The sequence below is a fragment of the Lissotriton helveticus genome, chromosome 6 (genome assembly GCF_964261635.1).
Source record: "Lissotriton helveticus chromosome 6, aLisHel1.1, whole genome shotgun sequence".
NCBI classification, from domain to species: domain Eukaryota; kingdom Metazoa; phylum Chordata; class Amphibia; order Caudata; family Salamandridae; genus Lissotriton; species Lissotriton helveticus.
This window is the reverse complement of record NC_136067.1, coordinates 826,942,180-826,967,814: the sequence shown is the minus strand read 5'-3', so window position 1 is coordinate 826,967,814 and position 25,635 is coordinate 826,942,180. Positions and strand designations below refer to the sequence as shown.

Sequence of the window (25,635 nt, the reverse complement as noted above, 5' to 3'; positions counted from 1 at the left end):
AACAGAATATTTTCTAGACTCTAGCCTTTTGTCTTCTGAAAAAAAGATCCAGGTATGGGGCGATATCGGACCACATTTGGCAGTCGTATCTGCCTAATATCGCTAGGGGGTTAGCTGCGTGCACAGTAGTACCTGAGGGAGTGATAAACCTCTTGCCGATGTTATCAAGGCGCCTACCTTCTTTATCTGGTGGAGTGGTGAAGGATTCCTTGATCTCCATTGTGCGGCATGAGAAATCCCAGAGTCTTGTTTCGGTTGCCCATCATCAGGAGCCTTGTATTTCTGGTCTATTCTAGGTAAAACTGCGATCACTGTAGAAGGTGTTCTCAAGACTTTCACACCTTTCTCCCAAATATGGTCTATTATAGGGATTGCCCTCACAGTCTTCCGAGATTGGTCTTTAAAATCATTAAGAAAGCAGTTAGACTGACTAACTGTTGTCTAACTAAATCCGAAAGGCTGCTCCTCTCTAGTAAGGCGTGGAAACCGGCAATGTTCTCCGGTGGAGAATCCGCTGTTTGAGGAGCTGGAAAAGCAGGGGTCGAAATGTAGTCTTCCAACTCATTGCCAGCTGGTCTAGCACTTTAAATTTCGCCTTCCTCCACATCTTCATCATCAGAGGTGTCATGCTGCTGCGGAGGTAGAACACCATCTGTTCCTGGAAACATTCTAGGCGAAGGTTCAGGCATGCGTGGCGGAGATGCCTGTGGAGGTGGACTTGTCGATGAAGGGAAACTAGCACGATAATCCTGCCACATGTCTTGCAAATCTTGAACAAATGCAACAAGAAGGTGGACCATGGCTCACAAGCAGGTTCCATGGATTGCAGTTTAGCACGTGGATTATGAAACTCCTGTTGATAATAGCCCTTATAGTCATCATCATCATCTTGATACTTGACATGAAGCTGAGAAGGACTGTGAGCAGCGCCATACATGTGATCCTAATCTGACTCTTTCAAAATTGCTGAAGGAGGTAAAGGTGAAATCACTGAAGGATTTTGAAGAAAACGCCTCATCTACTATCGTCGACGAGAACGTCGTCGATGGATAAAGCAGAGTTGAAACGTCAACAGTCTTAAGGCTGTGTGTAGCATGCATCATAGTCAGTTTCGGCTGCAGCAGCGGTGTCTGTCATCGACGAGAACATAATGGGCATTGACAATGAAGTTATCGCCATCATTACTGTCGATGCACACACTGCTGTTGCGGTTGTTGTCGCCGACGGAGCAAGCGTCTTCGAGGAAGTAGTCGTCGACTGTGTAGGGATCGTAGACATGGAACTCGTCGGCGGTGAGGGTATCTTTGCCAGCAGTACAGGCATCGTCGCTGGAGCGGACGTAGACGGTGCATTGTATACCTTTGTAGACTGTTTTTTTCGACAACGAGAGCATCGACGACGATGGAGGGGAAATATGCCCCGGTGGTGGTTTCTGCGTCAACTGAGACCCAGGGGACAATGCCGTAGACAACACAAGCTTTTTAGAAACTGTGATCTTTATAGTCGATGGCTCTGAAGAGGATTTCTTCTGCTTTGAGGCTAGATGGGCTTTCTCAGCAGGATACGGACACTTTCGTTTTCATGAGGGACCTGCTGCTTCATGACAAGATATTTTCTAGAAGCTTTTTGATTGCCCTCAGGAGAGTCCTGTGACCACTCTCTCCTTTTAGATTTTTCCAGAGAGGTATGTGATGCAGAGCTTTCCTCATCCTCATAGACGACATCAGATTTACTTTAAATCTCTGCAGCCAAATCCACAACTTACCCTATCTATCTTTAAGGGTTTTGGTTGAGAAAGTCCTACAAGTTTTGCAGTCCTTTACTTCATGTTGGGGATACAAACAGTAAATACAGTTCTTAGGGGGATTTCAGCATGGAGCCTCTTTTTACTGCATGTTCCACACAACCTGAAGAGACCTTTTTTTGAAGAGTGCGAAATTTTCTAGAAGATATATGAAGTTCGAAGGAAAAAACTGAGCACAGCTCAAGGGGACTCCCTGTCACACAACGTCCGAAAAAAAATTTGAGGAACTCCGCCTCTCTTGGGAGTGTTCTACAGGGTGCAGTCGCCTTATTGGTCATTTTTTACAAAAGAAGGTAGACAGGTCTTGCAACGACTGTTCATTGCGTTGTAGGCTGAGATAGTATTATCTATTGCTTTTATAATGATACAGTGGGACTCCCACTAGGACGACTGGGATGATTCAAGCATGTGAATCTATGAAAGGTCCAATACTGGAGAACTGGTGTTGAATTGAAGTAACATTTCCTTCTCTATCATGGTATCTTCAGAAATATTCCAGGACAGAAAACTCATAATTTTCAGTATCATTGTAGCACAATCACTGAACTGTACAAATACTCCAGTGGCGGAAGCACTTTGGAAACATCCCAGAGGCCAAGAAAACATTAAAGCTGGGTTGGTTCTTAGAATGAAGTTCCACTCTGCACTGTCTTTAATTATATCAGTCAATTTATGAAACCGTATTCTCTTACCGAGCGCAAAGCACAAGAGTGTTTTGTTGAGATAAAGAGTTGCAATAAGGTTTAGTTTTTCAGAAAGAACTTTGGGGATTTATTGCCTCATGAAATCTGCACTGCTTTACAAAGTATTAAGAGAAGAAGCAGCTATCAAAGCTAGAACAATCCCTCATTTATCTCAGTCACTAAGTAGGTTGATAAAAGGCGTCAGTAATCACCATAAATTGAGGCCTAGAGGAAGAAAATGGTGTGACTTTCAGTTACGCTGTGCTAGAAACAGAGGTTCGTAGAAGAATGTTCTTTTTTAGGTGGACATACCGCTTAATCAATTGTTGTTGCAGTACCAACACTGCAGTCAAATCTGAATTATGAGACATATATGCCTTCCAGGAAGAGATACAGATGAGTGATTAGCTATAATGACATCACCTTTGCGAATACTTTGGGGGCAGAGAACAGTCCAAACAGGAAAAGAGCGAACTTTTAAAGTATGCTCCTCTGGCATATCCTAGATATTTCCTTTAACTTTTGGATATGGTGTCCTGAAGGTCTAATGGCACTCCTGATGCTCAAGCACCTGGGAGGACTTACTGCAAAGAGAACATTTTTAACATTTCTTTTCTTAGAAATGTTACAAATATTTAATACAATATGAAATTAGCTGAGAAAGCCAGAAAGGGATGCATACCACTTTTTAGGTTTTGCCTGCACAGCGTTTGCAAAATCTCTTTTAAAGAAAAAGAAAAGCTTAATAAGGGCTAAGAGCCCCCCATTTCTTACCTCTGCTTGGCTTCCATGCCACTTGTTTCCTTGCTTCTGATTTGGCAGCACCTCCCGATTCCTCCACTGCAGCCAGTGTTTGCCCATTCCGAGGAGCATTTACCAACTACAGCTTCCTGTCCGCACGTCCAGTGTTCTCCCCCTGCGCTCTTCGCAAGGTACTTTTCTTTCACTTTCTTCCTAGCACTCCCTTTGAGTGCATGTGTTTGTAGTCAGCATCCCTTTCTACATTGGCCCTGTGGCCTTGATGCCCCGGATCGTTGGGTGCCCTTCCTGCATCGCTCATTGATCCCCTCCCCTGGGTGCCCAACCATGGCCATTTCAGTTTTTCGAAGTCCTGGATTCTCAAGGCGCCTGCATACGCAGCAGCACTAGCATGCAGTGCCAATAGACATGCTCAAATAATGACTCACTGTTATCCTGGTACTATAAGTGCAGCTTGGGACACATATTCTAAGTGTCCCAGTGACATTTGTGAGAAGCAAGTTATACCTCTGGAGCAGCTAGTAAATAACAGCTCTCTGTAGGACCGGATTAAAAAATCTTGAGCTATGTGGATTTGCTTCCTGTGTTTGTGAAGCAGCAGCCCTGCTACCAGTAGCTCAACGAGGCATTTCATCAAGGAAACACTATGAAGAAACAGAGGCTGCAGTGCTTTTCTTTGCTGCACTATGTTTTTGAAATGTTCTGATAATTGTGAGTTTGTCAGCTGTAAAACGAAAAAAAAAATTGGCGTTTAACGCTGTGTTAATGTCTCTTGTTCCAGAGCAAAGAACATCCATCCACAAAGATCCAATTATGGAAATATTAGATCAGTAACAATGTGGTCTTAGACAACTTGTGTCACAAAGCAATTTCGTAGTCGTCCACCGCACAGCCAGCTGTTCTCTGAAGCTCTAAGTTTGTCTAATTGCGGACATTGAAACCGCCTGCACAGCTCGGGTGAACTCCACTTCAGGCCTCTGTGGCATGCGTGGACCAGGACCAAATTCGAATTGTGCCCAGTCAAAACCAGCACCCACGCCTCCCGTTCTTGCTTGGACCATTCAACCTGCCCTCTTCGACCACAACCCAAGGCACTGAAATGCTCTCTTCCTGTCACAGTGAAAGCAGTGTCCCCCTAAGAAAAACCTCAAAACCCTGTGTTCCACTTCAGAGCAGTTTTGCTGTTGGAGTAACCTGAAGTTCTCTTGTCCTACTGACAGTAGCTCTCCTTTAGGAACACAGTCAAAGCCAACTCAGCCGCTCCTCCCATCATTCCAAGGCGGAAACTAAGGAAACTGGTTTTTAAAAGCTGCATCTTTGTTGAATTGCAAATAAAAATGTAGTTATTGCTGTAATGCCATATTTATTTTTGCAGTTTTACATAGCGAAAAGGCGACCCAAAGGCATTGAAGCACTTTACTTGAGCAACAGTTACATTACAAAAGGTCAGATTCATTTGTAGGTATTGCCTGCACAGCGATTTCATTTTTCTTTAAGCTATGTTGCACAGCAACATGTAAAAAAACCATTGACCAAGCGAACAGATTTCGCATAGGTGACGCCTATTGGCTTTACCAATGCTGGTTTCATTAGTGGCAATTAAACAATTTGTTTAAAAACAATAACCTTTAAAATGTTAATATAATTTCTCTCACTGGATTCAATAGTTCACGGACAAGAATGTTAAAATCAAATTCAACAAAAGGCATCCTCATGTACGCTTTTCTTTTTCAAAAGTTAGATCACAACCGTTTTTTGTTTTTTTTAAATAAAGTGCAACATCCAGGTAACATCCAGTCTCCTGGCACCATAAAATTTTAAGATACTAAGAAAGTGACAATGAAAGCATTAATGTTTAAACAACCAGGTTTCCATATTCTTAGAAAACTTCAAATGAGAAGGCTCCCTGTGAATGTGCAAATGACCAGACATCCACTGAAGGGCGCCCAGCATCTGAAATGCTCTGTTTCCCAATTTCTTGAATTAAAATGTTGCTACTTCAAGTAAAAGCAATACTCTAAGATGAAGGATGCAGTGAAAGCCACCTGCTGCATTATAGAGAAATCAGAAGCAATGATCAAACTGAAGTTTGCACTGACTGGGTCGGGCCTGGGGTTTGCACTCCCCGTTCAAACAGTTAGGATGTGTGAAAGTTAGCAAGATTTCAGTTTTCAATGGATGTAATATCTTAGTTTTAATCTTTGTTCTATGTATCACAAAATGCACATTTATCTCACGTCAGAATAAGCATTTTTGTATTGTAAAAAATGCATGCTTAGGATTGCATAGGACTGCATTGTTCTGGGACCTTGTGCACCTCTGTAGATCCCTTAGGAGGTCAAAGTGCTTAAATTCCTCAGCATGCGTCCTTTGGCTATCCAACAATGTTACCTCCCCTGTGGTGCACAGACATACACGTTTTACCGCAACTGCAGTCACTATCTGCCTAGAATAGGGAATCTGTTAAAACTTGTGAAACAAGAACCAATACAAGATAAACAAAAATACAGCATTCAAGAAGGATTGTAATTGTAAGCCGTACTCTTCTGGAAATGAAACAACCTTCCACTTACTGTACCTTTTTATTATTGGCTACTCGTCTTAAATTATCTTCTTCAATATGAGGAAGTTGCAGAAAAGGAGACTTGAACTGCTGCAAACCTTGGACGGTAATTTGGCAAAGTTTCATGCAGTTTTCCAAAGAGCCCAGTGATGGAGCACGAAACTCCCTTTCTTAAAGGAAAAAAGAGAACATTAATGTATTACCTAGGCAAAATGTTGCCTTTGTTTCATCACAACTAGTCACACTAAGGGACAGTTTTACAAACATGTTACTATAAAGGTATGAGCCTTGTTAATCAGAACCCCAATAAAAAGTTGTGCAGACAAAAACACTGTGGACAACAAAGCTAATTAACATAACCAACTAAGGCTCCCCAAGCTCTGGGATGACTGCACATTACCACTCTTAAGATTCCTTAACCTTGTCTGGTGGAACTTCATAATAAAGGCAATACTCCAAACGTTTATTTCTCTTTCTTTTAGAGGACCTACCGGTGCCACAACATCACTGCAATCACTGGTAGGAGATTTGTTTGAATTGAGTAAAGGGTTGTCCTTTGTCCCTACTGTTCGCCCCAATTTTTGGGAGATTCAAACTGAACTATTCAGATTCTTTCGCAAGCTTAGATTACATCCTTTTTTCTTACTGAATCCAAAGCCACCTATTCTGTCTAACACTCCTTTCAGGCCACCCTCAACCTTTTTGCCCTCTGCCAATATGGTCCCATCAGAGATTTTAACATTTGAGAAATTGGTGTTAAAAGATGTTTCAGAATTAGAAATTCGTAGATCCTTTATTCCTTTCAACATCACTATGGATGAGAAGAATGCCATAGCCAGTTTGAAAACTAATTCCCAATTGGTAATCAAACCGGCGGATAAAGGTGGTGGGATTGTTTTGCAGAATATTGATTTGTATAAGTGCGAGATCCTTCGCCAACAAAACAATCCTGAACATTACCGTAAACTGTCTAAAAATCCTACCAGAGACATTCAACAACTGATAACTCAAGTTACTGATGAGGGTCTTGCACTAGGTTTTCTTAATCGCAATGAATATCAGTTTCTGAATAAGAAAAACCCCAGAATACCGGTTATTTATACCTTACCGAAAATTCATAAGGATACTGCAAGACCACCAGGACGGCCGATAGTATCAGGCTGTGGCTCGGTCCTGGAGCCTCTTGGCCTTTTTGTCAATCATTTTATTAAGGATTTTGTGCCTGTCACTGAATGTTATATTCGTGACAGTATGCACATGATTAATTTAATCGAGGATCTTCAATATGACCCTACATCCGGAGTACTTTGTACTCTGGATGTGGAGTCATTATATACCAACATTCCCCAGAATGATTCAATTTTGGTCATCCAGGAAGTCCTTGATCACCGTCCTCGTCCCCATCAGGTCCCCACCATCTTTATTTTGCAGTTACTTGAGATTTGTCTAACTAAAAACTTTTTTCTATTTGACGAACAGTACTATGGCCAGATTAGGGGTACCTCTATGGGGGCTATTTTTGCCCCTAATCTGGCCATTCTGTACATGGATCATCTTGAATGTGGCCGGATTTTGTCGTCATCTAACCCCTTCCATAGTGGCATTGCCCTATGGAAGAGGTATATCGATGACATTTTCCTAATTTGGCACGATACAGAAATTCTTCTTGGGCAATTTTTGCACTGGCTTAATAGCAACTGCAGTGGTCTGGCTTATACTTTATCTACAAGTCGTTCGTCAATTGCCTTCTTGGATCTTAATATTCAGGCCTATGAAGGTAGACTGATCACAGGACTGTACCGAAAACCTACGGAGCGCAATACTCTGTTAAGTTATCAGAGTTACCATCCGCGTGCATTACGCGATTCTCTTCCATACTCACAGTTTTTGCGCTTGCGTAGAAATTGTTATATGAAAGAGGATTATTTTCGGGAAGCAAACTGTCTCAGCATGAAACTTAAAATCAGAGGCTATCCTCAAACTCATTCGTAGCTCTCTCAAAAGGGCTTGGTATTGCCCGAGGGACACTTTACTAGAGCCAAAACTTAAGACTACTGAAAATCGATTGATATGTGTCACCACCTTTTCTCCAGCATCGAATTTCGTAACCAAAAGTGTTAAGAAACATTGGCCAGTGGTTAATGCAGGAATACTGAATGTGGATAAACCAATGTTTGCCTTCAGAAAATCTAAGAATATTAGAGACCATCTAGTAAGGGCTGCTCTACCTCCCACTAACAGCAGTAACACATTGAATGATTTATGGCATCTCCCCAATGTGACAGGCCATGTGAAATGTGGTAATTGCTCTATGTGTAACACCAGTATAGATGGCAAAGAATTCAATTATGAGGATGTAAAATTTACACGCAGATTTTTGACCAACTGTAACAGCGTAAATGTTATCTACGCTATTTTCTGCCCATGTCCTAAGATCTACATAGGCCAGACCACCCAAAAAGTACGACTCAGGATGTGCCAACATAGGAGTCGCATACGATGTAAGACGCCCAACGCTCCCTTGGTTGACCATTTTGATGCACTGGCCCACACAGAATTGGACTTTAAATGGACGGTTATTACTCAAATCAAAATACCTCCAAGAGGGGCCAACTTACAACAACTTCTGAATAAGGAAGAATTGCACTGGATACTAAAAACAAAAAGTATTCAGAATGGTCTCAACCGGGCTGAGGATTGGACATCATTATTATGATGTATCGGCAAATGTTGAAATGTTTGATTCGTTGTAATCTGTATGAAAATATTCAGTGCTCCTTTGATGTAATTCTTGTCCTAATTAGAGGTTGGTTACACTAAAATCATGTAGTCCTCATTCCAATCAATATGCTTTTGTTTAATACTCTTAAAGAACCGAATAACAATTTTTGTCCTTCCTTAAAACTGTAAATTTGAAACATTTTTGAATTGTTAACTAATTGTTATTTTAATAAATAGGCTGTCACCTTTAATACAATTTCTTAAATTTCACAGGTTTGCATGCACTGGGCTATGTTCACATAATATTAAAATATGTCCGCTCGGTTGGTTCCTCGGTGGTTCATTAGTATATTAATATATATGTTCCTGCATGCTTATTTTTGAACATGACGCAGTTAGCCCTACATTAGCCTTATGAGCTCTACTACTGCTCTAAGATGGCCACGCTATAATTCAGCCCCTAGGGATCATGTGTTGTAACTCGGGACCCTATACTTGCTATTGAAAATGACGCCGGCTTTCCTCCCTAGGCTTCACGTGGTTTGTTGATCTCACAATATCCCTGTCACTGCTCCAAGATGGCCACGCTATACTGTAGCGCGATTGGCCGCCCAGGAATCACGTGATTCCGTTTGCGGTATTTCCGGGTTCTCGGATGCAGGTCCGGTAGGACGATTTCTCCTATGTGGATGAGGAACCCATTGCTGGCCCATCTGCTTTATGCATTCGGTAAGGAAGCAGCCCCAATTGTGCTGTTGCGCCAAACTTATGGGTTATGCTGCGGTGTTAACGTAATACTAATTGCGATATCTCCCCTTCCACAGTACTCTATTCTTCAGTGGAGCCGTTATTTATCGTAATTTGGTAAGCTTACTATTGGCTTGTATAATCCTTGGGAACTCTGTGTCCATGGGGTTTTAGGATGGCTACAATATTAATCACTCAATTTTTTGGTACAGGCATTCCAAATTATTCAGGCTATTGGCTTGTCTATCAGATTTGAAGGTACACTCACGTCTTGACAATTGTAGATAATTGTAGATAAGGTGTCTGTCAATGGTGATGGTTGTATCTTGATCTTGACCACATCTTATTGTTGGCTAGCACCTTTTTGGGGGTCACACTCACTCCCCGGTTTTGTGCACCGTGGTATGATGTACCTAACTCACGTTGGTAGATTATCGTTTTTATTTTTATTCGAAAACGATCGGTTTTCACATAGTCTAATTTTAATGAATGTATTGTTACAATGGAATGGTTTTGTTAGGTTCTTGATTAGTAAATTGTTTAGTAATAATTGATGAAAAACTGTGTGTGATATCTACTCGTTTTTTAAAAAAATGCCCTAATCCTTGTATTTTGTTTTGTTTCCTTTTTCCCTTGAATTTCTTGGTATAAACTATATGTGTCATGGCAATAGTGCTCCTATCATGGGCTAAAAGTTAAATTGTGACTTTTTTTTTTATATAAAGACAAGGCATATAATTAATGTCCTGAAGATGAACCTTTAAGTTGCAATAGGTTCGAAACGTCGTCGACTGTGTCACACTATATGTGTATGAACTATGTTACTGTATAACAACAATAGTGTGTAATCAATACTGTCTGATTGTGAATTGTACTACACAGACTATTCATATTGCCTGTTACTTTTGTTTGTCTTTTCTTCAGTGTGTCAGTCGGACATCGGCTGGTGTCCTGCTGTCATTTTTTGCAAATTGTTGAATTTTGTATTATTCAAAATAAAAACTGTCCGGCTGGACAAAGAATATAGTACTCATTTAGTCTATATTTATCATTCAGAGATTGTGTTTGTCTAGGGACCACTGTTTTGTAAGTAATATATTCCCTAAGGTCCCTAGCATATTGCTTCCTTGGGTTCCCTTGTGTAACTAAAATGACTATAAAGGTATGAGCCTTGTTAATCAGAACCCCAATAAAAAGTTGTGCAGACAAAAACTGTGGACAACAAAGCTAATTAACATAACCAACTAAGGCTCCCCAAGCTCTGGGATGACTGCACATTACCACTCTTAAGATTCCTTAAGCTTGTCTGGTGGAACTTCATAATAAAGGCAATACTCCAAACGTTTATTTCTCTTTCTTTTAGAGGACCTACCGGTGCCACAACATCACTGCAATCACAGGTAGGAAATTTGTTTGAATATGGTCTTGTACCACCCCAATGCACCAATCCAAGCATTGGTATTTAAGATAGAAATTGCCTGTTGATTAACTTTTTATAATAAAAGCTGAAGAAAAGTCTGTTCTTTCGAAGGAAGCAATAGAGTGGTAAATTGCATCTACCAAAATGTTTACTATTTCATGGTTACTGGTATGAAATACGCAATTTACTTTAAACAATAGTATCTAGCGTTGGTATCTTTCATAAATTCACATTCATAAAACATTCCTCATCATCATGTCCCCAATGATCTATACAGTATACAGCAGCAAACTGTATTAGCATGCCTATAAACAATTTGTATATTGTAGGCCATTTACATCACCGAACATTAATCTACCATCAGCAGTAGTTGTGCATCTGCTGAACCCGCCACTACCGCTGTAGGTCACAGTAGTTCTGTTGTACAATCACATGTGGATGGAGTGTAGAAATGAGCCTCACTGAAAGAGGTACAGAGAAAGCCACATATGAATTCATGAAAGATATGTTCACTGGTGAAGTGCAGGTAGAGGTAAGAAAACAAGTTAGTTACTTACCTGTAACTTTAGTTCCCCAGTATTGGTAACTTTCATAGATTCCCATGCTTTTGTATCATTCCCCGTCGTCGGAATGGGAGTCTCTAACAAAATAACATAGCCGTAGGTAGAAAAGACCAAGGAAAAAGGCCTAGGCCTCATTCCCTTTTGTAGCATATCCACCTCTTTGTGTAAAAGAGACCAAACTAGGCATCAGCCAATCAGAAGAGCCTCACCCCTTAGAACCCTCCTGAAGGAACCTCAGAGCCTCAGATTTTCGTAGCCGTTGTGTAACAGTCACCATATCTGCTGAAGGCTGAGCTTTCCCCGGGGAGGTGGGTGGGCGCATGGGAATCTATGAAAGTTACCAATACTTGGGAACTAAAGTTACAGGTAAGTAACTTGTTTTCTTGCCCCAGTATTGGAACTTTCATAGATTCCCATGCTTTTGTATCAGAGTAGCAAGCAGTTAGCAATAAAAAAAACACATTTTGTGTCATAACATACATTGCAATAGCCAACATGACATAGATACAAAATGTGCAAAATAACGGAAGGTGGGATAGAAAGGAAAGCTCACCAATTAGTGGAAGAGGTTCTTCAGGACTGCTTGGCCCACTGCCGTATCTTCATCTTGTAAGGATTCCAAGCAGTAATGCTTAGTAAAAGTGTGGACGCTGCTCCAGGTAGCAGCTCTGCAAATGTCCTTAATCTACACACGGGCGAAGAGGGCTGTTGAAGAAGCCACTGATCTTGTGGAATGTGCCCGAACCCTGCCAGTCAGTGGTTTACCTGCTGCAGCATGGCAATGACGAATGCCACTGGTTATCCATCTTGCAATCCCCTGCTTTGACAGAGGGAGACCCTTGCTCGGACCACCAAAAGCAACGAATAATTGGGAGGATCTTCAAAATCCTTTGGTGCGATCCAAATAGAATTTTAAACATCGTTGTACATCCAGAGAATGTAGCTACCTCTCCGCTGGTGTAGCCGGGTGAGGAAAGAAAGCCTTAAGAATAACCGGCTCGTTCAAGTGGAAGTCCGAGGGTACTTTGGGTATGAACTTTGGGTTAGTTCTCAAGATAACGGTGTTCCTTTTGAATTGTAGAAAAGGCTCTTGGATTGTGAGAGCCTGCAATTCCCCAATACGTCTTGCCGATTTGAGGGCAAGAAGGAGAGCCAATTTCCAAGAAAGGAACTTCATGTCTGATCGATGAATTGGTTCAAATGGGCTTTTCATGAGTTGAGTGAGGACTAAATTCAGGTGCCAAGTAGGAGGCGTAGGTCTCACTGGTGGATAGACCCGGAACAAGCCTTTTAGAAATTGCTTAACAATCCTGGAAGACCACAACGAAGGTCCAGACTCAGACCGTCTGTACCTTGAAATTGCCGCCAAATGAACTTTTATAGATGAATGAGCCAGCCCCGACTTAGCCAAGGACAAGAGATAAGGCAGAAGCTGATGAGGTTTTGAAGAAAAGGGGTCAATTTTCTCTCTCGTGCACCAAATGCAAAAACTCTTCCACTTGAGGAGGTAAGTCTTGTTCGTGGAAGGAGCTCTCACCTGGGAGAGGACTTCTTTAATTTAGTTCGAGATGGGGAGATTCATAAATTCTCGCTGCTCAGGAGCCATGCGGTCAGGCGTAATGACTGTGGATCTGGATGCCAAATCTGTCCTTCGGACATTGTGAGAAGGTCCGGAATAGTCATCAAGAGGAGGAGATAGCAACAACAGATGGAGCTCCGTGTACCAGAACTGTCTCGGCCAAGCAGGGGCTATCAAGATCATCCTGCATGGCTCCACTTTGATCTTCCTGATAAGCCTCGGGATCAGTGGGATGGGGGAAAAGGCGTAGACAAATGTCCTTGACCAGGCTATCGAAAGCGCATTCCCCAATTATCCTCGGTGGTGAAGCCTGCTTGCATAAGACCGGCATTTCTTGTTGGTCGGCGTGGAAAAGATCTATTGCAGGTCTGCCCCACTGGCGGAAGACCTCTTCTAGAACTCGCTGGTTTAGCTCCCACTCGTGACTGACTGAGGATAACCAGCTCAGTCTGTCGGCATTCTCGTTTAGAATTCCTGGTAAGTGTTCTGCCTGCAGCGACATCCCGTGAAGGATCGCCCATTCCCAGATCTCTTGAGCTTCCTGCGACAACGGGAGAGACCTGGTTCCTCCTTCCTTGTTCACGTAATGCATGGCCGTGGTGTTGTCCGTCCTGATGAGAACTTGCAAACCTCTTAGGCGAGGGAGAAAGGCTTGTAGAGCCAGTTTTATTGCTCTTAGCTCCAAGAGATTGATGTGGAGTCGACGATCATGAGGAGACCAATGGCCACTGACATGCAGGTCTTGCATCACCGCTCCCCAACCATCCAACGACGCATCCGTTGTCACTACTTGAGGAGATGGATCGCTTACGAAGGATAGACCTTGGGACAAGTTTTTCTGGTCTGTCCACCACAGGGCCGCTCTTTTCATTGTCGGAGTGACAGTCACCTTGTCCTCGAATGATCTGTGAATCTGTTTTTATTGGATGTCCAGTTGCTCCTGAAGAGGACGCATTCACAGCCTGCAGTGAGGAATCAGAGGTATGCATGACCAAATTACCCCCAGCAGAGATTTGTAGCGGCGTACTAAAAGACACCTTCTTCTTCGTAAGTCCAGAGCCATGGTCTGCAGTCTTTCCCTGCCTTTCTAGGGTTGGAAAAGCTTTTGAGAGTTTTGAGTTCAGAATGGCTCCCAGGAAACGTGCCTTCCTGAACGGGACCAGAGATGATTTGTCTTTGTTAAAAGTGAGTCCTAGATTTTGAAACAGGTTTGTACATGCCTGAACAGCGTCCCGCGCTGCTCCCCTGGAAGGGGCCTTCAGCAACCAGTCGTCCAAGTAAGGGAAGACTTGAAAATGATTCCTTCGCAAGAATGTCGCTACTGGCGCCAGCACCTTCGTGAAGATCCTCGGGGCTGAGCGAAGCCCAAAGGGTAAAACCTTGAATTGAAAGTGGCTCTTGGCTACTGTAAATCGTAGAAACCTTCTGTGTGCTGGGTGAATCGGTACATGAAAGTACGCATCTTAGAGATGGAGCGTGGCCATGAAATCTCCTGGATTGATAAGCCGAAGAATGTCTTGAAGAGAGACCATCCGGAAAGACAGGGAGATGAGCTAGGTGTTGAGCTTCCTGAGATCTAAAATGGGGCGCCATTTCTCTAGCGTCTTCCTTCCCAGGAAGAACCTGGAATAGAATCCCTCTCCTCTTTGGTCTGAGGCAACCGGCTCTATAGCCCCCTTCAGGAGCATTTGATGTACTTCGAGCCGCAGAAGACGCAGGTGTTTTGATGGAATGGCTGCAGGGGGCTTGGGTGGTGGGATTTGAGTGAATTCTAAGGTATGGCCCTTTCGAATGATGTTGAGCACCCAACGGTCCAATGTCATCTTGGACCAGTTCTGAAGGTATTGGGATACCCTGCCTCCCATCGATGACTTCTTGGAGGAGGGCACAGTAGGAAGAGCCAGGAGGCCGCTATTGTCGCTTTGATGTATCACGTCCCTGGCGAGCCTTTCTTCCGCTGTTGTTAGGCCTGGAAAAATTGGAGGATTGGCCCTGCCTTTGTTGATAAGGCTGGCGGTATTGCTGCGAACTTGAGCAGTAGGAAGAGTTATCTCTGTTGCTGGTAAGATCCTCTGTAGTTTGTAATTTTGCCTCTGGACCCTCTAAAAGGAGTATTGCTGTACTGAAGCGTACCCAAAGATCTGGCGGTCTCAGTGTCCTTTTTGATGTCTTGGAGACTGTGGTCAATCAATTTACCGAATAGTACTTCTCCATCAAAAGGAAGATCCAGGATCTTATTTTGGATCTGGGGTCGAAACCAGGTCGCCTTCAGCCACTCCTGGCGACGAAGGACGGCAGCTCCAGCCAAAGAACGAAACGCCGTCGTGGCAATGTCCATGGCATAGTCAATGACCTCCATTGATGTCGCCTCCCCTTCTTGTAAGACCTTTTTTGCTTCAACTTTTGATTCTGGAGGAAGCTAAACCAGGAACAGTGCGACATCACACCGTAGTTGGCGGTCGTATCTGCCCAATATTGCTAGGGCATTAGCTGCCCGCACCAGAAGACTCGCCATTGAAAAGAATCTCTTCCCGGCATTGTCCAATCTCCTTTCTTCATTGTCTGGAGGAGTTGTTCAAGGAGCAGAGGGGTTGCGGGATTTTCTCTGCGCCGCTTGAGAAATTACCGAGTCCGATCTTGGATGGCCCGTCAAGGCAGCTGGACCATCATCAGGCGCTTTGTACTTTTTATCTAGATGCGGTAGTACAGGGACCACCGTCGCTGGATTCTTCATTGCCTTAAGGCCTTCATCCCACAGATGCTGCACTATTGGAATGGATCTTGTCGTTTTCCTATAAGGTTCCTTGAAATCATACAAGAAACATTCAGAGGCCACCGCAAACATTGCCAACTTGAATCTGCCAGTGGCTCTTTCCATCAGCTGATGAAATCCTCCTATATCCGCTGGCGGGGAATCCACCTGATCCGGACATGGAGATGGAGGGTCCGGAATGATGTATTCATCCCATTCAGACGCTTGATCAGCTCCATCATCCGAATTATGATCCTCATCCGAGGAATAATCACGGGTGTCTGCTGGTATGGAAGGCTCTTGTGGATTTGATGCCTGTGGCTGAGGAGACACCTGAGCTGGTATTTCAGGAACAGCCGTTGAGGCAGGCACCGGGACAGGCCTGGCTTGCGCAACTGTAGCCGGAGCAGGCTCTGCAGCTTTAGATTTGTAATCCTGCAGCATTCTGTGCAGGTCCTGTAGGAAAGAAGATGGTACCGAAACCATGTCTTGACCTGAATATTGCTGTGGTTGGGCAGAATAATGATGATGATGACCACCTTCTTGGTCATACCCTCCTTCAGAATCCGTCTCTTGGCACTTGATCAGAAGTTGAGAAGGACTGTCAGAGTAGCCATAAAAGTACTGATCATCCACTTCTGACTCATCCTCATCAAACAGCAGAGCTGGTGGCAAGGGGGCTACCCTCCCGGAGATGTCATGTCCGGTGAATTTCTGGTCATTGAAATAGTGATTCTCTTCTCCGATGCCAAAATCGCCGACTGTCTCCGCGATGGTACTGAAAATGCAGCCGTCGTCGTCTTCGTCGACGGAATATGCATCGTCGACCCAAGAACACTCGACGACAAGATAGGCGTCGACGCCGACGACGACAAGACTGTCGACATCCCAGCCGTCGTCGACACCACTGTCGTCGTCGCCGAACTCTTCGTCGTCGCCATCGTCGTCGACCTAGTCGTTGACGCCGCTGTCGTCGACCTAGTCATCGACACCGCTGCCGTCGACAACCTCGTAGACGATGCAGTCGTCGGCGACTCCCTCGTCGACGCTGTTGTAACTGTCGTCGACGATTCCATCCTCGTCGACGATCCTGTCGTCGTCGACGGAACCAGTTCCAGTTTAGGCTTCTTTTTCTTCGTTGACGGAGCCTCCGTCGACGACGCCTTCATCGTCGACGACTTGGAACTTCAGTCAGATTTTCCAGAAGATTGGGAAGAGGGTTTCTTGATGGCTGGATCAGTCTTCAAACCCTTAGAAGGTGTAGATGGTCCTAGTCGACCTAGTCGTTGACGCCGCTGCCGTCGACCTAGTCATCGACGCCGCTGCCGTCGACAACCTCGTAGACGATGCCGTCGTCGGCGACTCCCTCGTCGACGCTGTTGTAACTGTCGTCGACGATTCCATCCTCGTCGATGATCCTGTCGTCGTCGACGGAACCAGTTCCAGTTTAGGCTTCTTTTTCTTCGTCGACGGAGCCTCCGTCGACGACGCCTTCATCGTCGATGACTTGGAACTTCTGTCAGATTTTCCAGAAGATTGGGAAGAGGGTTTCTTGACGGCTGGATCAGTCTTCAAACCCTTAGAAGGCGTAGATGGCCCTACCCTCTCCTTTACACCATGGTGAGGAGATTTGCCTGGACCCTGGCTCTTAGACTCTCTGGGGGTCTTTTTTGAGGCCTTAGAAGGATGCTCCACAGAAGGAGAAGGGGAACCCCTACCCCTTTAACTGACCTTCTTGTTGAAGACGCAGATGCAGAGTCCTCACTGTCAATGGAGACAGTATCCTTCCTGGACTTCAACTTCTGGAGCCATGTCAGAAGCCTACCCTCACGGTCCCGGAGGGTCTTGGTTGAAAATGTGCGGCAGATCTTACAGTCAGCAGCCTTGTGAACAGGATAGAGGCAATGAACAAGTTACTTACCTTCGGTAACGCTTTTTCTGGTAGATACAATATCTGCCTGTGGATTCCTCTCCTTGTGAATATCCCCTTGCGTCAGCAACATTCGGAAATTCTTTTGTAGCCTCGCGCCGACGTGGACTAGGACGTCATAGAGACACGACCTCGCTCGCGACTCCGCTGACGTCACCGACGCCTACAATAGGCCCACGCCGGCGTGATGACATCAGTTCCGCCCTTTTTTCCGTGCCATCGAGGCACACGGACGGACCAATGACAGTAGATATATACATAGTATACACAGTACACAATAGTCAAGGCAAAACACACAGTGTAAAGCAAATGCAGGAAAGCAGTTGAAACATTTCCTTGACAACAAAATAATTACATTACAGTAACTCTGGCAAAGAAGAGTGGACAACGGGGAGGCGGGTGGGTCAGTGAGGAATCCACAGGCAGATATTGCATCTACCAGAAAAAGTGTTACCGAAGGTAAGTAACTTGTTCTTCTGATAGATACATCTGCCGTGTGGATTCCTCACCTTGTGAATAGAGTCCCACAGCAGTCCACACTCCCGGAGGAGGGTGTCCACTCTTCTAAACCAGGAAATCCTGAAGGACAGAGCGTGCAAAGTGACCGTCCCTCCTCACTTCGGAATCCAAGCAGTAATGCTTCGCGAAAGTGTGGAGGGAAGACCAAGTTGCCGCTCTACAAATATCCTCTACAGGCACACCTCTAGCCAATGCAGAGGTTGAAGACTTAGCCCTTGTAGAATGAGCCCTTATACCCTCTGGTGGTTCCTTACCGGCCAAAGAGTAGCAGATCTTTATGCAGAGGACGATCCATCTTGACAAGGTTCTTTTATGGACAGCTCTTCCTTTCCTGCAGCCAGCAAACCCAATGAAGTGCTAGTCTTCCAAACGAAAGTCCTTGGATCTGTCCAAGTAAAAGGACACCGCCCTCTTAGGGTCCAGACGGTGCAGTCTCTCTTCCTTCTTAGAAGGGTGAGGGGGAGGATAGAAGGTAGGTAAGGTAATGGACTGCCCCAGATGGAAGGGAGTTACCACCTTAGGCAGAAAAGCAGCCCTGGTCCTGAGAACCATTCGATCAGCATGAATGGTCAAGAAAGGGGGGCTTACGACTAAGAGCTTGAAGCTCACTTACCCTCCTTGCCGAGGTTATTGCAACGAGGAAGACTGTTTTAAAGGTTAAAAGCCTCATGGGACATTTGTGAAGAGGCTCAAAAGGAGCACCCATCAAAAAAGTCAAGACAAGATTTAAGTCCCACTGAGGCACAATAAAAGGAAAAGGAGGGAACTTATTTATGAGGCCCTTCAAAAATCTTAACACCACAGGAGACTTAAAAAGAGATGGCTGGTCAGGCAAGCAGAGAAAAGCCGACAGCGCAGAAAGATAACCCTTCACTGTGGCAACAGCAAGCCCCTGTTGCGCCAGAGAAAGGGCAAACTGGAGAACATCAGACAAATGGGCTCTCACAGGGTCAATAGACTTTTCCCCACACCACGTGACTAATTTCGACCATCTATAAAAATAAATGGACTTAGTGGAGTCACGCCTGGCTGACAAGATGACATCCACAACGTCAGGCGGAAGGGAAAAGGAATTCAGGTTGCCCCGTTCAATCTCCAGGCATGAAGGTGTAATGTCTGGAGGTGGGGTGTAGAACCTGCCCCTCCATCTGAGAGAGGAGGTCTGCCCTGAGAGGGAGACGGAGCGGCGGGTGAGAGGAGAGGTGGAGAAGATCTGTATACCACACCCTTCTTGGCCAGTCCGGGGCGACCAATATGACTTGGGCCCGGACTTGACGAATCTTCCTCAGAACCCGCGGAATCAAAGGTATGGGAGGAAACGCGTAAAGGAGTTGATTTCCCCAACTCAACTGAAACGCGTCCCCCAAAGCTCCTTGCATCGGAAACTGGAGACTGCAGAACGACAGGCAGTGAGCATTCTCGTGAGTGGCGAACAGATCCACCCGAGGAGTTCCCCACATCTGAAAGATGTCGTGAACCACCTCCGGGTGAAGCCTCCACTCGTGGTCGGCAGAGAACTGCCGACTGAGACTGTCTGCACGAACGTTCAACACTCCGGCCAGATGATTTGCCATCAGACAAATCCGATGGTCCTGAACCCAGGACCAGAGGCGCAGAGCCTCTCTGCAGAGACACTGCGACCCCACTCCTCCCTGCTTGTTGACGTACCACATCGCGGTCGTGTTGTCCGTCAGTACTTGAACTGACTGACCGCGAAGGGAAGGGAGGAAGGCCTTGAGCGCCAAACGTATCACCCGCAATTCTAGAAGGTTGATGTGAAGCAACCTTTCCTCTGGAGACCAAAGCCCTTTGACCTCCAGATCCCCCAGATGAGCACCCCACCCTAGAGTGGATGCATCCGTTATCACTGTGGCCACCGATGGAGGCAGCTGCAAAGGCTTTCCTTGAGAAAGATTGCCTTCCACGCTCCACCAAGACAGATCCGCTGCAGTTTCTCTGGAGATCTTCACTGACTCCCTGAGATCCCCGTTGTGCTGATACCACTGCCTGCGGAGGCACCACTGGAGTGCCCTCATGTGCCAGCGTGCATGGTTGACCAACAGAATGCAAGAAGCCATCAGACCGAGCAGGCGAAGGACCTTCAGGACTGGAACGACCGCTCCATTGTAAAATAAAGGAATCATCTCCTGTAAGTCGCGAATCCTTTGAGGGGGAGGGAATGCACGACATACAGTAGTGTCCAGTACCGCACCTATGAACAGGTTGCGCTGGGAGGGCACCAGGTGAGACTTGGGTACATTTATTGAAAAACCCAGCCTGTACAACAACTGGGTTGTCTCCTGCAGATGCTGGAGCACTCTCTCTGACGACTCTGCTTTGATCAGCCAGTCGTCCAGATACGGGAATACAGGTATCCCCGATCTTCTGAGATGTGCTGCCACCACCGCCATCACCTTGGTGAAGACTCGAGGCGCAGTAGTAAGTCCAAACGGAAGGACCGCAAAATGGTAGTGCTGCGATCCCACAGTAAAACGGAGATACCTCCTGTGCGACTTCAGGATTGGAATATGAAAATACGCATCCTGCAAGTCGAGTGACACCATCCAGTCTTCTTCCAGCAGAGCCTGAAGAACCTGAGCAAGGGTGAGCATCTTGAATTTCTCCTGCTTCAGATAAAAATTCAAGATCCTGAGATCCAGGATTGGACGAAGTCTGCCATCCTTCTTGGGAATCAGGAAATACCGGGAGTAGCATCCCTGACCCCTTTCCTGCTCTGGGACCACCTCTGTGAGAAGTTGGCCTGATATGCAGTGCTCACTATTCTAGTGATCACTATGTATCAGTCCAAACAACCCTTATTGATGATTGGTTGTAAGTCAACCTTATAGACCAGCTATCCTAGTAGCATGGATACGAGCAGTCCAAGGCTAAGACTCTAGAGGGCGTGTTAAGCCAGCTGTTTTACCATCACATTACCCCTTGAACACCAAGTGAAAGGACACCACACAAGTTGTTATCAAAAATAAAGTATATTTATTTATAACAAGACTACCCTGGCTCTTTATGAGACAGGGAGCTAAGCACACAACAAAACTCTTAAAGAATTACTGAAAGTCGCACAATTTACACAAATGCCCGAGGGGCATGAAAAACCATATACACAAGAAGTGGAATGCGAAGTTACTAGCAGGTAAGTAATACTTTTCTAGACTGTAGAAACGCTAGGCCTACAATGCTGAACCTTTAGATTAGAAGCAGGAGGCCTAGGGACGCCGTGTGCAGAGTGGGAACTCTCACGCGTAATGCGGGAACAAGTCTATGGATACTAGCACTTGCAAAGTTACTGTTCTCGGGTGAACCCGACTAGGTGGGTCGAAAACAAGGGTGGATCCGAACACTTAGGGTGTTGGACTATGCTGGAGCACCGGAGTACTCAGTTTACCTAGCCCAGGGGCTGCGGCTGCATAGGGTTCAAGTTGCGTCGGAAACCCTCGTTGAAGATCCAGGAGCCTGAAGAAAGAAGTTGCTGGCAGGCGGCCAGTGAAGGAGTTCGTGGTGATCCAAGCCTGGATCAGGGAAGAAGAAACCTGTAAGCAGAGGGGACCAAGTTCTGAATCACTAGCCAGGGATTTAGGTGGGCACCAGGATGGCACCGGACGAAGTCACCTCAGCCAGGTGAGTGGGCGCTGCTGGGCTCTGCAGTCTCTCGGACCAGGAGGCGTTGTCGGCGACCAGGATGGAGGTGCGAGCTGTCCCACGAAGGTACTTGCTGTCGACGTCGCTGGACCCAGGATTGGGGCAACAAGTCTTGGCAAATGCAAGGCCCACGCGGTGGACCTAAAATGGCGTCTTGAGTGGACCAGGAGGGTCCAGGGTGCTTCTCTGAAGAAGGGAAGCAAGGGCCAGTCTGGAGCAACCAGACCAGCGGTGTTTGTCGTTAGAGTTCGTCGTCAGAGGGTCACTAGCCAACGGGCAAGTGACCTGGACAACGCGGTGAGCAGCAAAAAGCAGATGGGCCCCACGCAGATCTCGTGGATGCAGGGGGGCTGAGCTTCAGTGCTGGAGCTGCTCAGGGTCGGGGCTTCTCTTACCCCAAAGCACTCAGTCGAGGGTCACTCGGTGGTCGTGCTGGACAAGCGTCGTGCAGTTCTGAAGATGGCCGGTCCCTCGAGGTCTCGTCGCACCCACGGATCACAGCTGGGCTGATGATGTAGGTTGAGGTCAGAGGTGCCAGGGAAGCCGGATCTCGTCGTGCTGGAGCAGTCTTGATCCGGAGGAGAGACTGGCAACAAACCGCGATACTTGGTTGGTGCCTGCTGCTGCAGGGTGACTACTCCTTAGTCACAAGGGAGAAATCTTGGGAAGAGTCTTGAGTTCTTCGTGTAGAAGGTTGGTTCAGGATTCAAAGAATGATCTAATTTGGAAGGGGGCCAGTTCCTACCTTTATCCTGCAAAAAGGGGCTGGCACGCGACTAAGTCCTGCCCTAGGGGTGGGACTAGGAGGGGGTGGTTACACCCCTCTCCTTTGGCGGGCTTTCCCCAGATCAGGGGCTGGATTGCCCCTGGAACTGGTTCCAGCCGGCCTATGCACAGTGAGCACCGGGGTGCCACTTGCAGTCACCTTCCTCTAAAGCCCTGCCTACCTAGGATACACAAAATCCTGTCTGGGACGGTGCTGGCACCGCCCCTGGCAGGAAACCCTTTGTCCTTGCCTCCTGGGCTGGGAGGACTCCCAGCAGCAGGAGGGCAGACTTGTGTCTCGGTGGCAGCATCCATTTTGTGGAGCTAAGGCTCTGTCTGACTTTAACCGGGGTTACAGGTTACATACATGTCGTGTCCCTCTAGAAGGGTGGAATGCTAACCCCGTCGCCAGAATTGGCGAAGGGTTAGTATTCCAATTCGTATGACACCTTACTCGACATGTTTTGATAAAGCGATACCAGAGTTGGCACATAACCGCGAGGATTATAATGCACTTAAGAGTATATGGTATGCGATATCATGGAAACGGCTAAGGGATGGATCCCGAAAGCCGCAGACAGGCTCAGCTCATGCCAGAGCACTATCTCACACGATTCCAAGCACTCTGCCTTCAGGATTGTCAAGGCCTGCCATAGGAGTGACTGATAGGAGATCTGTGTGCCCATTTTAGGGTTAGATATAGGAATACTATATCTAAAGCAAAGGGTGATTACACCACCTTGCCCCAGCTGTCGTGCAGCCAGTTGTGTCAGATTTGGATGGCCATCCAGGGGTGGCATAATACATGCTGCAGCCCCTGGTAGGCCCTGGGCCCACCTATGCCCTGGGTACCTAAGGTACACTGTACAGGGACTGATAAGGTGACTCAGTATTCAATTAGATATGTACCTAAGGTACATGGAATCCATTTTACAGAGAGAGCAGTAGGCCTGGGGTCCTGAATAGCAGGGCCCCAGGTCAACTAAGTCAGAAAACCAGAAAAACACCAGGCAAAAAAAATTGGGGGCAACCATAGTCAGGGATCTACCTTCCTACAACCTCTATCGCACCATTTCTCAATAGAGTTTGGACTTCCTCCTGGAGGAGTAACAGATGTTCCTCTGAGCAATACCCCTGGCAAGGAGGGTAATTGGGAGGGAATTCCCGAAAGGGAAGGGCATACCCAGTTTCTACGAGATTGAGAACCCAAAGATCTGACGTAACCGATTCCCAATCCCGTAGAAAGTGGGTAAGCCAACCCCCCACTGGGCCTACATGATCCTGAATGGAGGATCTAGGGCTGCTTCTCTGTGGCTGGGGGGTTGGAGGAGGCGGAGGAGGAAGAGGCTTGACGCCCTCGAGGACGTGCCCTCTGTTTTCCCCTGTATGACCTATACAAGGTATTCTGCTGCTGCTGCTGTTGTTGCTTGTGAGAAGTTGGCCTGATGTGCAGTGCGCACTATTCTAGTGATCACTATATATCAGTCCAAACAACCCTTATTGATGATTGGTTGTAAGTCAACCTTATAGACCAGCTATCCTAGTAGCATGGATACGAGCAGTCTAAGGCTAAGACTCTAGAGGGCGTGTTAAGCCAGCTGTTTTACCATCACATTACCCCTTGAACACCCAGTGAAAGGACACCACACAAGTGTTATGAAAATAAACAGTGTATTTATTAGAATCACAACAACCCTGTACTCTTTATGAGGACAGGGTGCTAGGCACACAACAAAACTCTTACGAAAATACTTAAGTTAGCACGTTATACACAAATGCCCGAGGGGCACGAAAAACAGTATACTTTAAAAGTGGGATGCGAAATTACTAGCAGGTAAGTACAGTACTAATAGGCTTTGGAATCGCTAGGACTTGACTAGGGAATCGTTAGATTACTTCTAGGAGACCTAGGGGACTCGGGTGCAGAGTGTGCACTCTCACGCGGGATGCGGGACAAAGTCTATGGAAGCTAGTAAAGGCAAAGTTAGTGTTCACGGGCGAACCCGACCTGGTAGGAAGAAAACGACAGTGGATCCTGACCCTAGGATAGTGAGGCTATGCTGGGACACCGAAGTGCCGAAGTTACCTAGCCCAGGGGCTGCAGCTGCATAGGTCTGAAAAGACGTCGGGAATCTCGTTGCCGGACCAGGAGCCTGGAAGAAGGAAGTTGCTGGCAGGCGACCAGTGAAGAAAAGTTCGATGGATCCAAGCCTGGATCAAGGAAGAAGGAAACCTGAAAGCAGAGGGGACCAAGTTCTTGAATCACTAGCCAGTGATTAAGGGGCACCAGGATGGCACCGGGCGAAGTCACCGCAGTCAGGTGAGTGGGCGCTGCTGGGCTCTGCAGTCTCTCGGACCAGGAGGCGTTGTCGGCGACCAGGATGGAGGTGCGAGCTGTCCCACGAAGGTTCTTGCTGTCGACGTCGCTGGACCCAGGATTGGGCAACAAGTCTTGGCAAATGCAAGGCCCACGCGGTGGACCTAAAATGGCGTCTTAGCCGGACCAGGAGGGTCCAGGGTACTTCTCCGATGGAGGGAAGCAAGGGCCAGTCTGGAGCAACCAGACTAGCAGCAGTGATGTCGTCGGGCGTCGTTCAGAAGGCCACAAGCCAGCGGGCTAGTAGCCAAACAACGCGGTGAGCAGCAAAAAGCAGAAGGGCCCCACGCAGATCGTGGAGATGCTGGGAGGCTGCACTTCGGTGCTGGAGCTGCTCAGAGTCGGGGCTTCTCGGACCCCAAAGCAATCACCAGGAAATTAATCGGCGGGCTTGCTGTGCAGAAGTCGTGCAGTCTTGAAGATGGCCGGTCCCTCGAGGTCTCGTCACACCCACGAATCTCAGCGTGACTGATGATGTAGGTAGAGGTCAGAGGTGCCAGGGAAGCCGGTTCTCGTCGAGCTGGGCAGTCTTGATCCGGAGGAGAGACTTGCAGCAGACCGCAGTGTTCTTAAGATGGTGCCTGCGGATGCAGGGTGACTACTCCTTAGTCACAAGGGAGAAATCTTAGGAAGAAGTCTTGAGTTCCTTTCGTGGAAAGTAGTTTCAGGATTCAAAGATGATCTGATTTGGAAGGGGGCCAGTTCCTACCTTTATCCTGTAACAAGGGGCTGGCACGCGACTAAGTCCTGCCCTAGGGGTGGGACTAGGAGGGGGGTGGTTACACCCACTTCCTTG

The 25,635-nt window shown here is 46.5% G+C and overlaps 1 protein-coding gene across 1 annotated transcript in view; it reads right to left on the bottom strand.

Moving 5' to 3' along the window:
* Window positions 1-25,635, bottom strand: part of SEC63 (SEC63 protein translocation regulator) — an 844,363-nt gene that overhangs the window by 463,456 nt on the left and 355,272 nt on the right. The window contains exon 12 of the mRNA XM_078648413.1: window positions 5,825-5,979. Within this exon, the coding sequence (XP_078504539.1) occupies window positions 5,825-5,979 (155 nt within the window). The remainder of the gene's footprint in view (window positions 1-5,824; window positions 5,980-25,635) is intronic.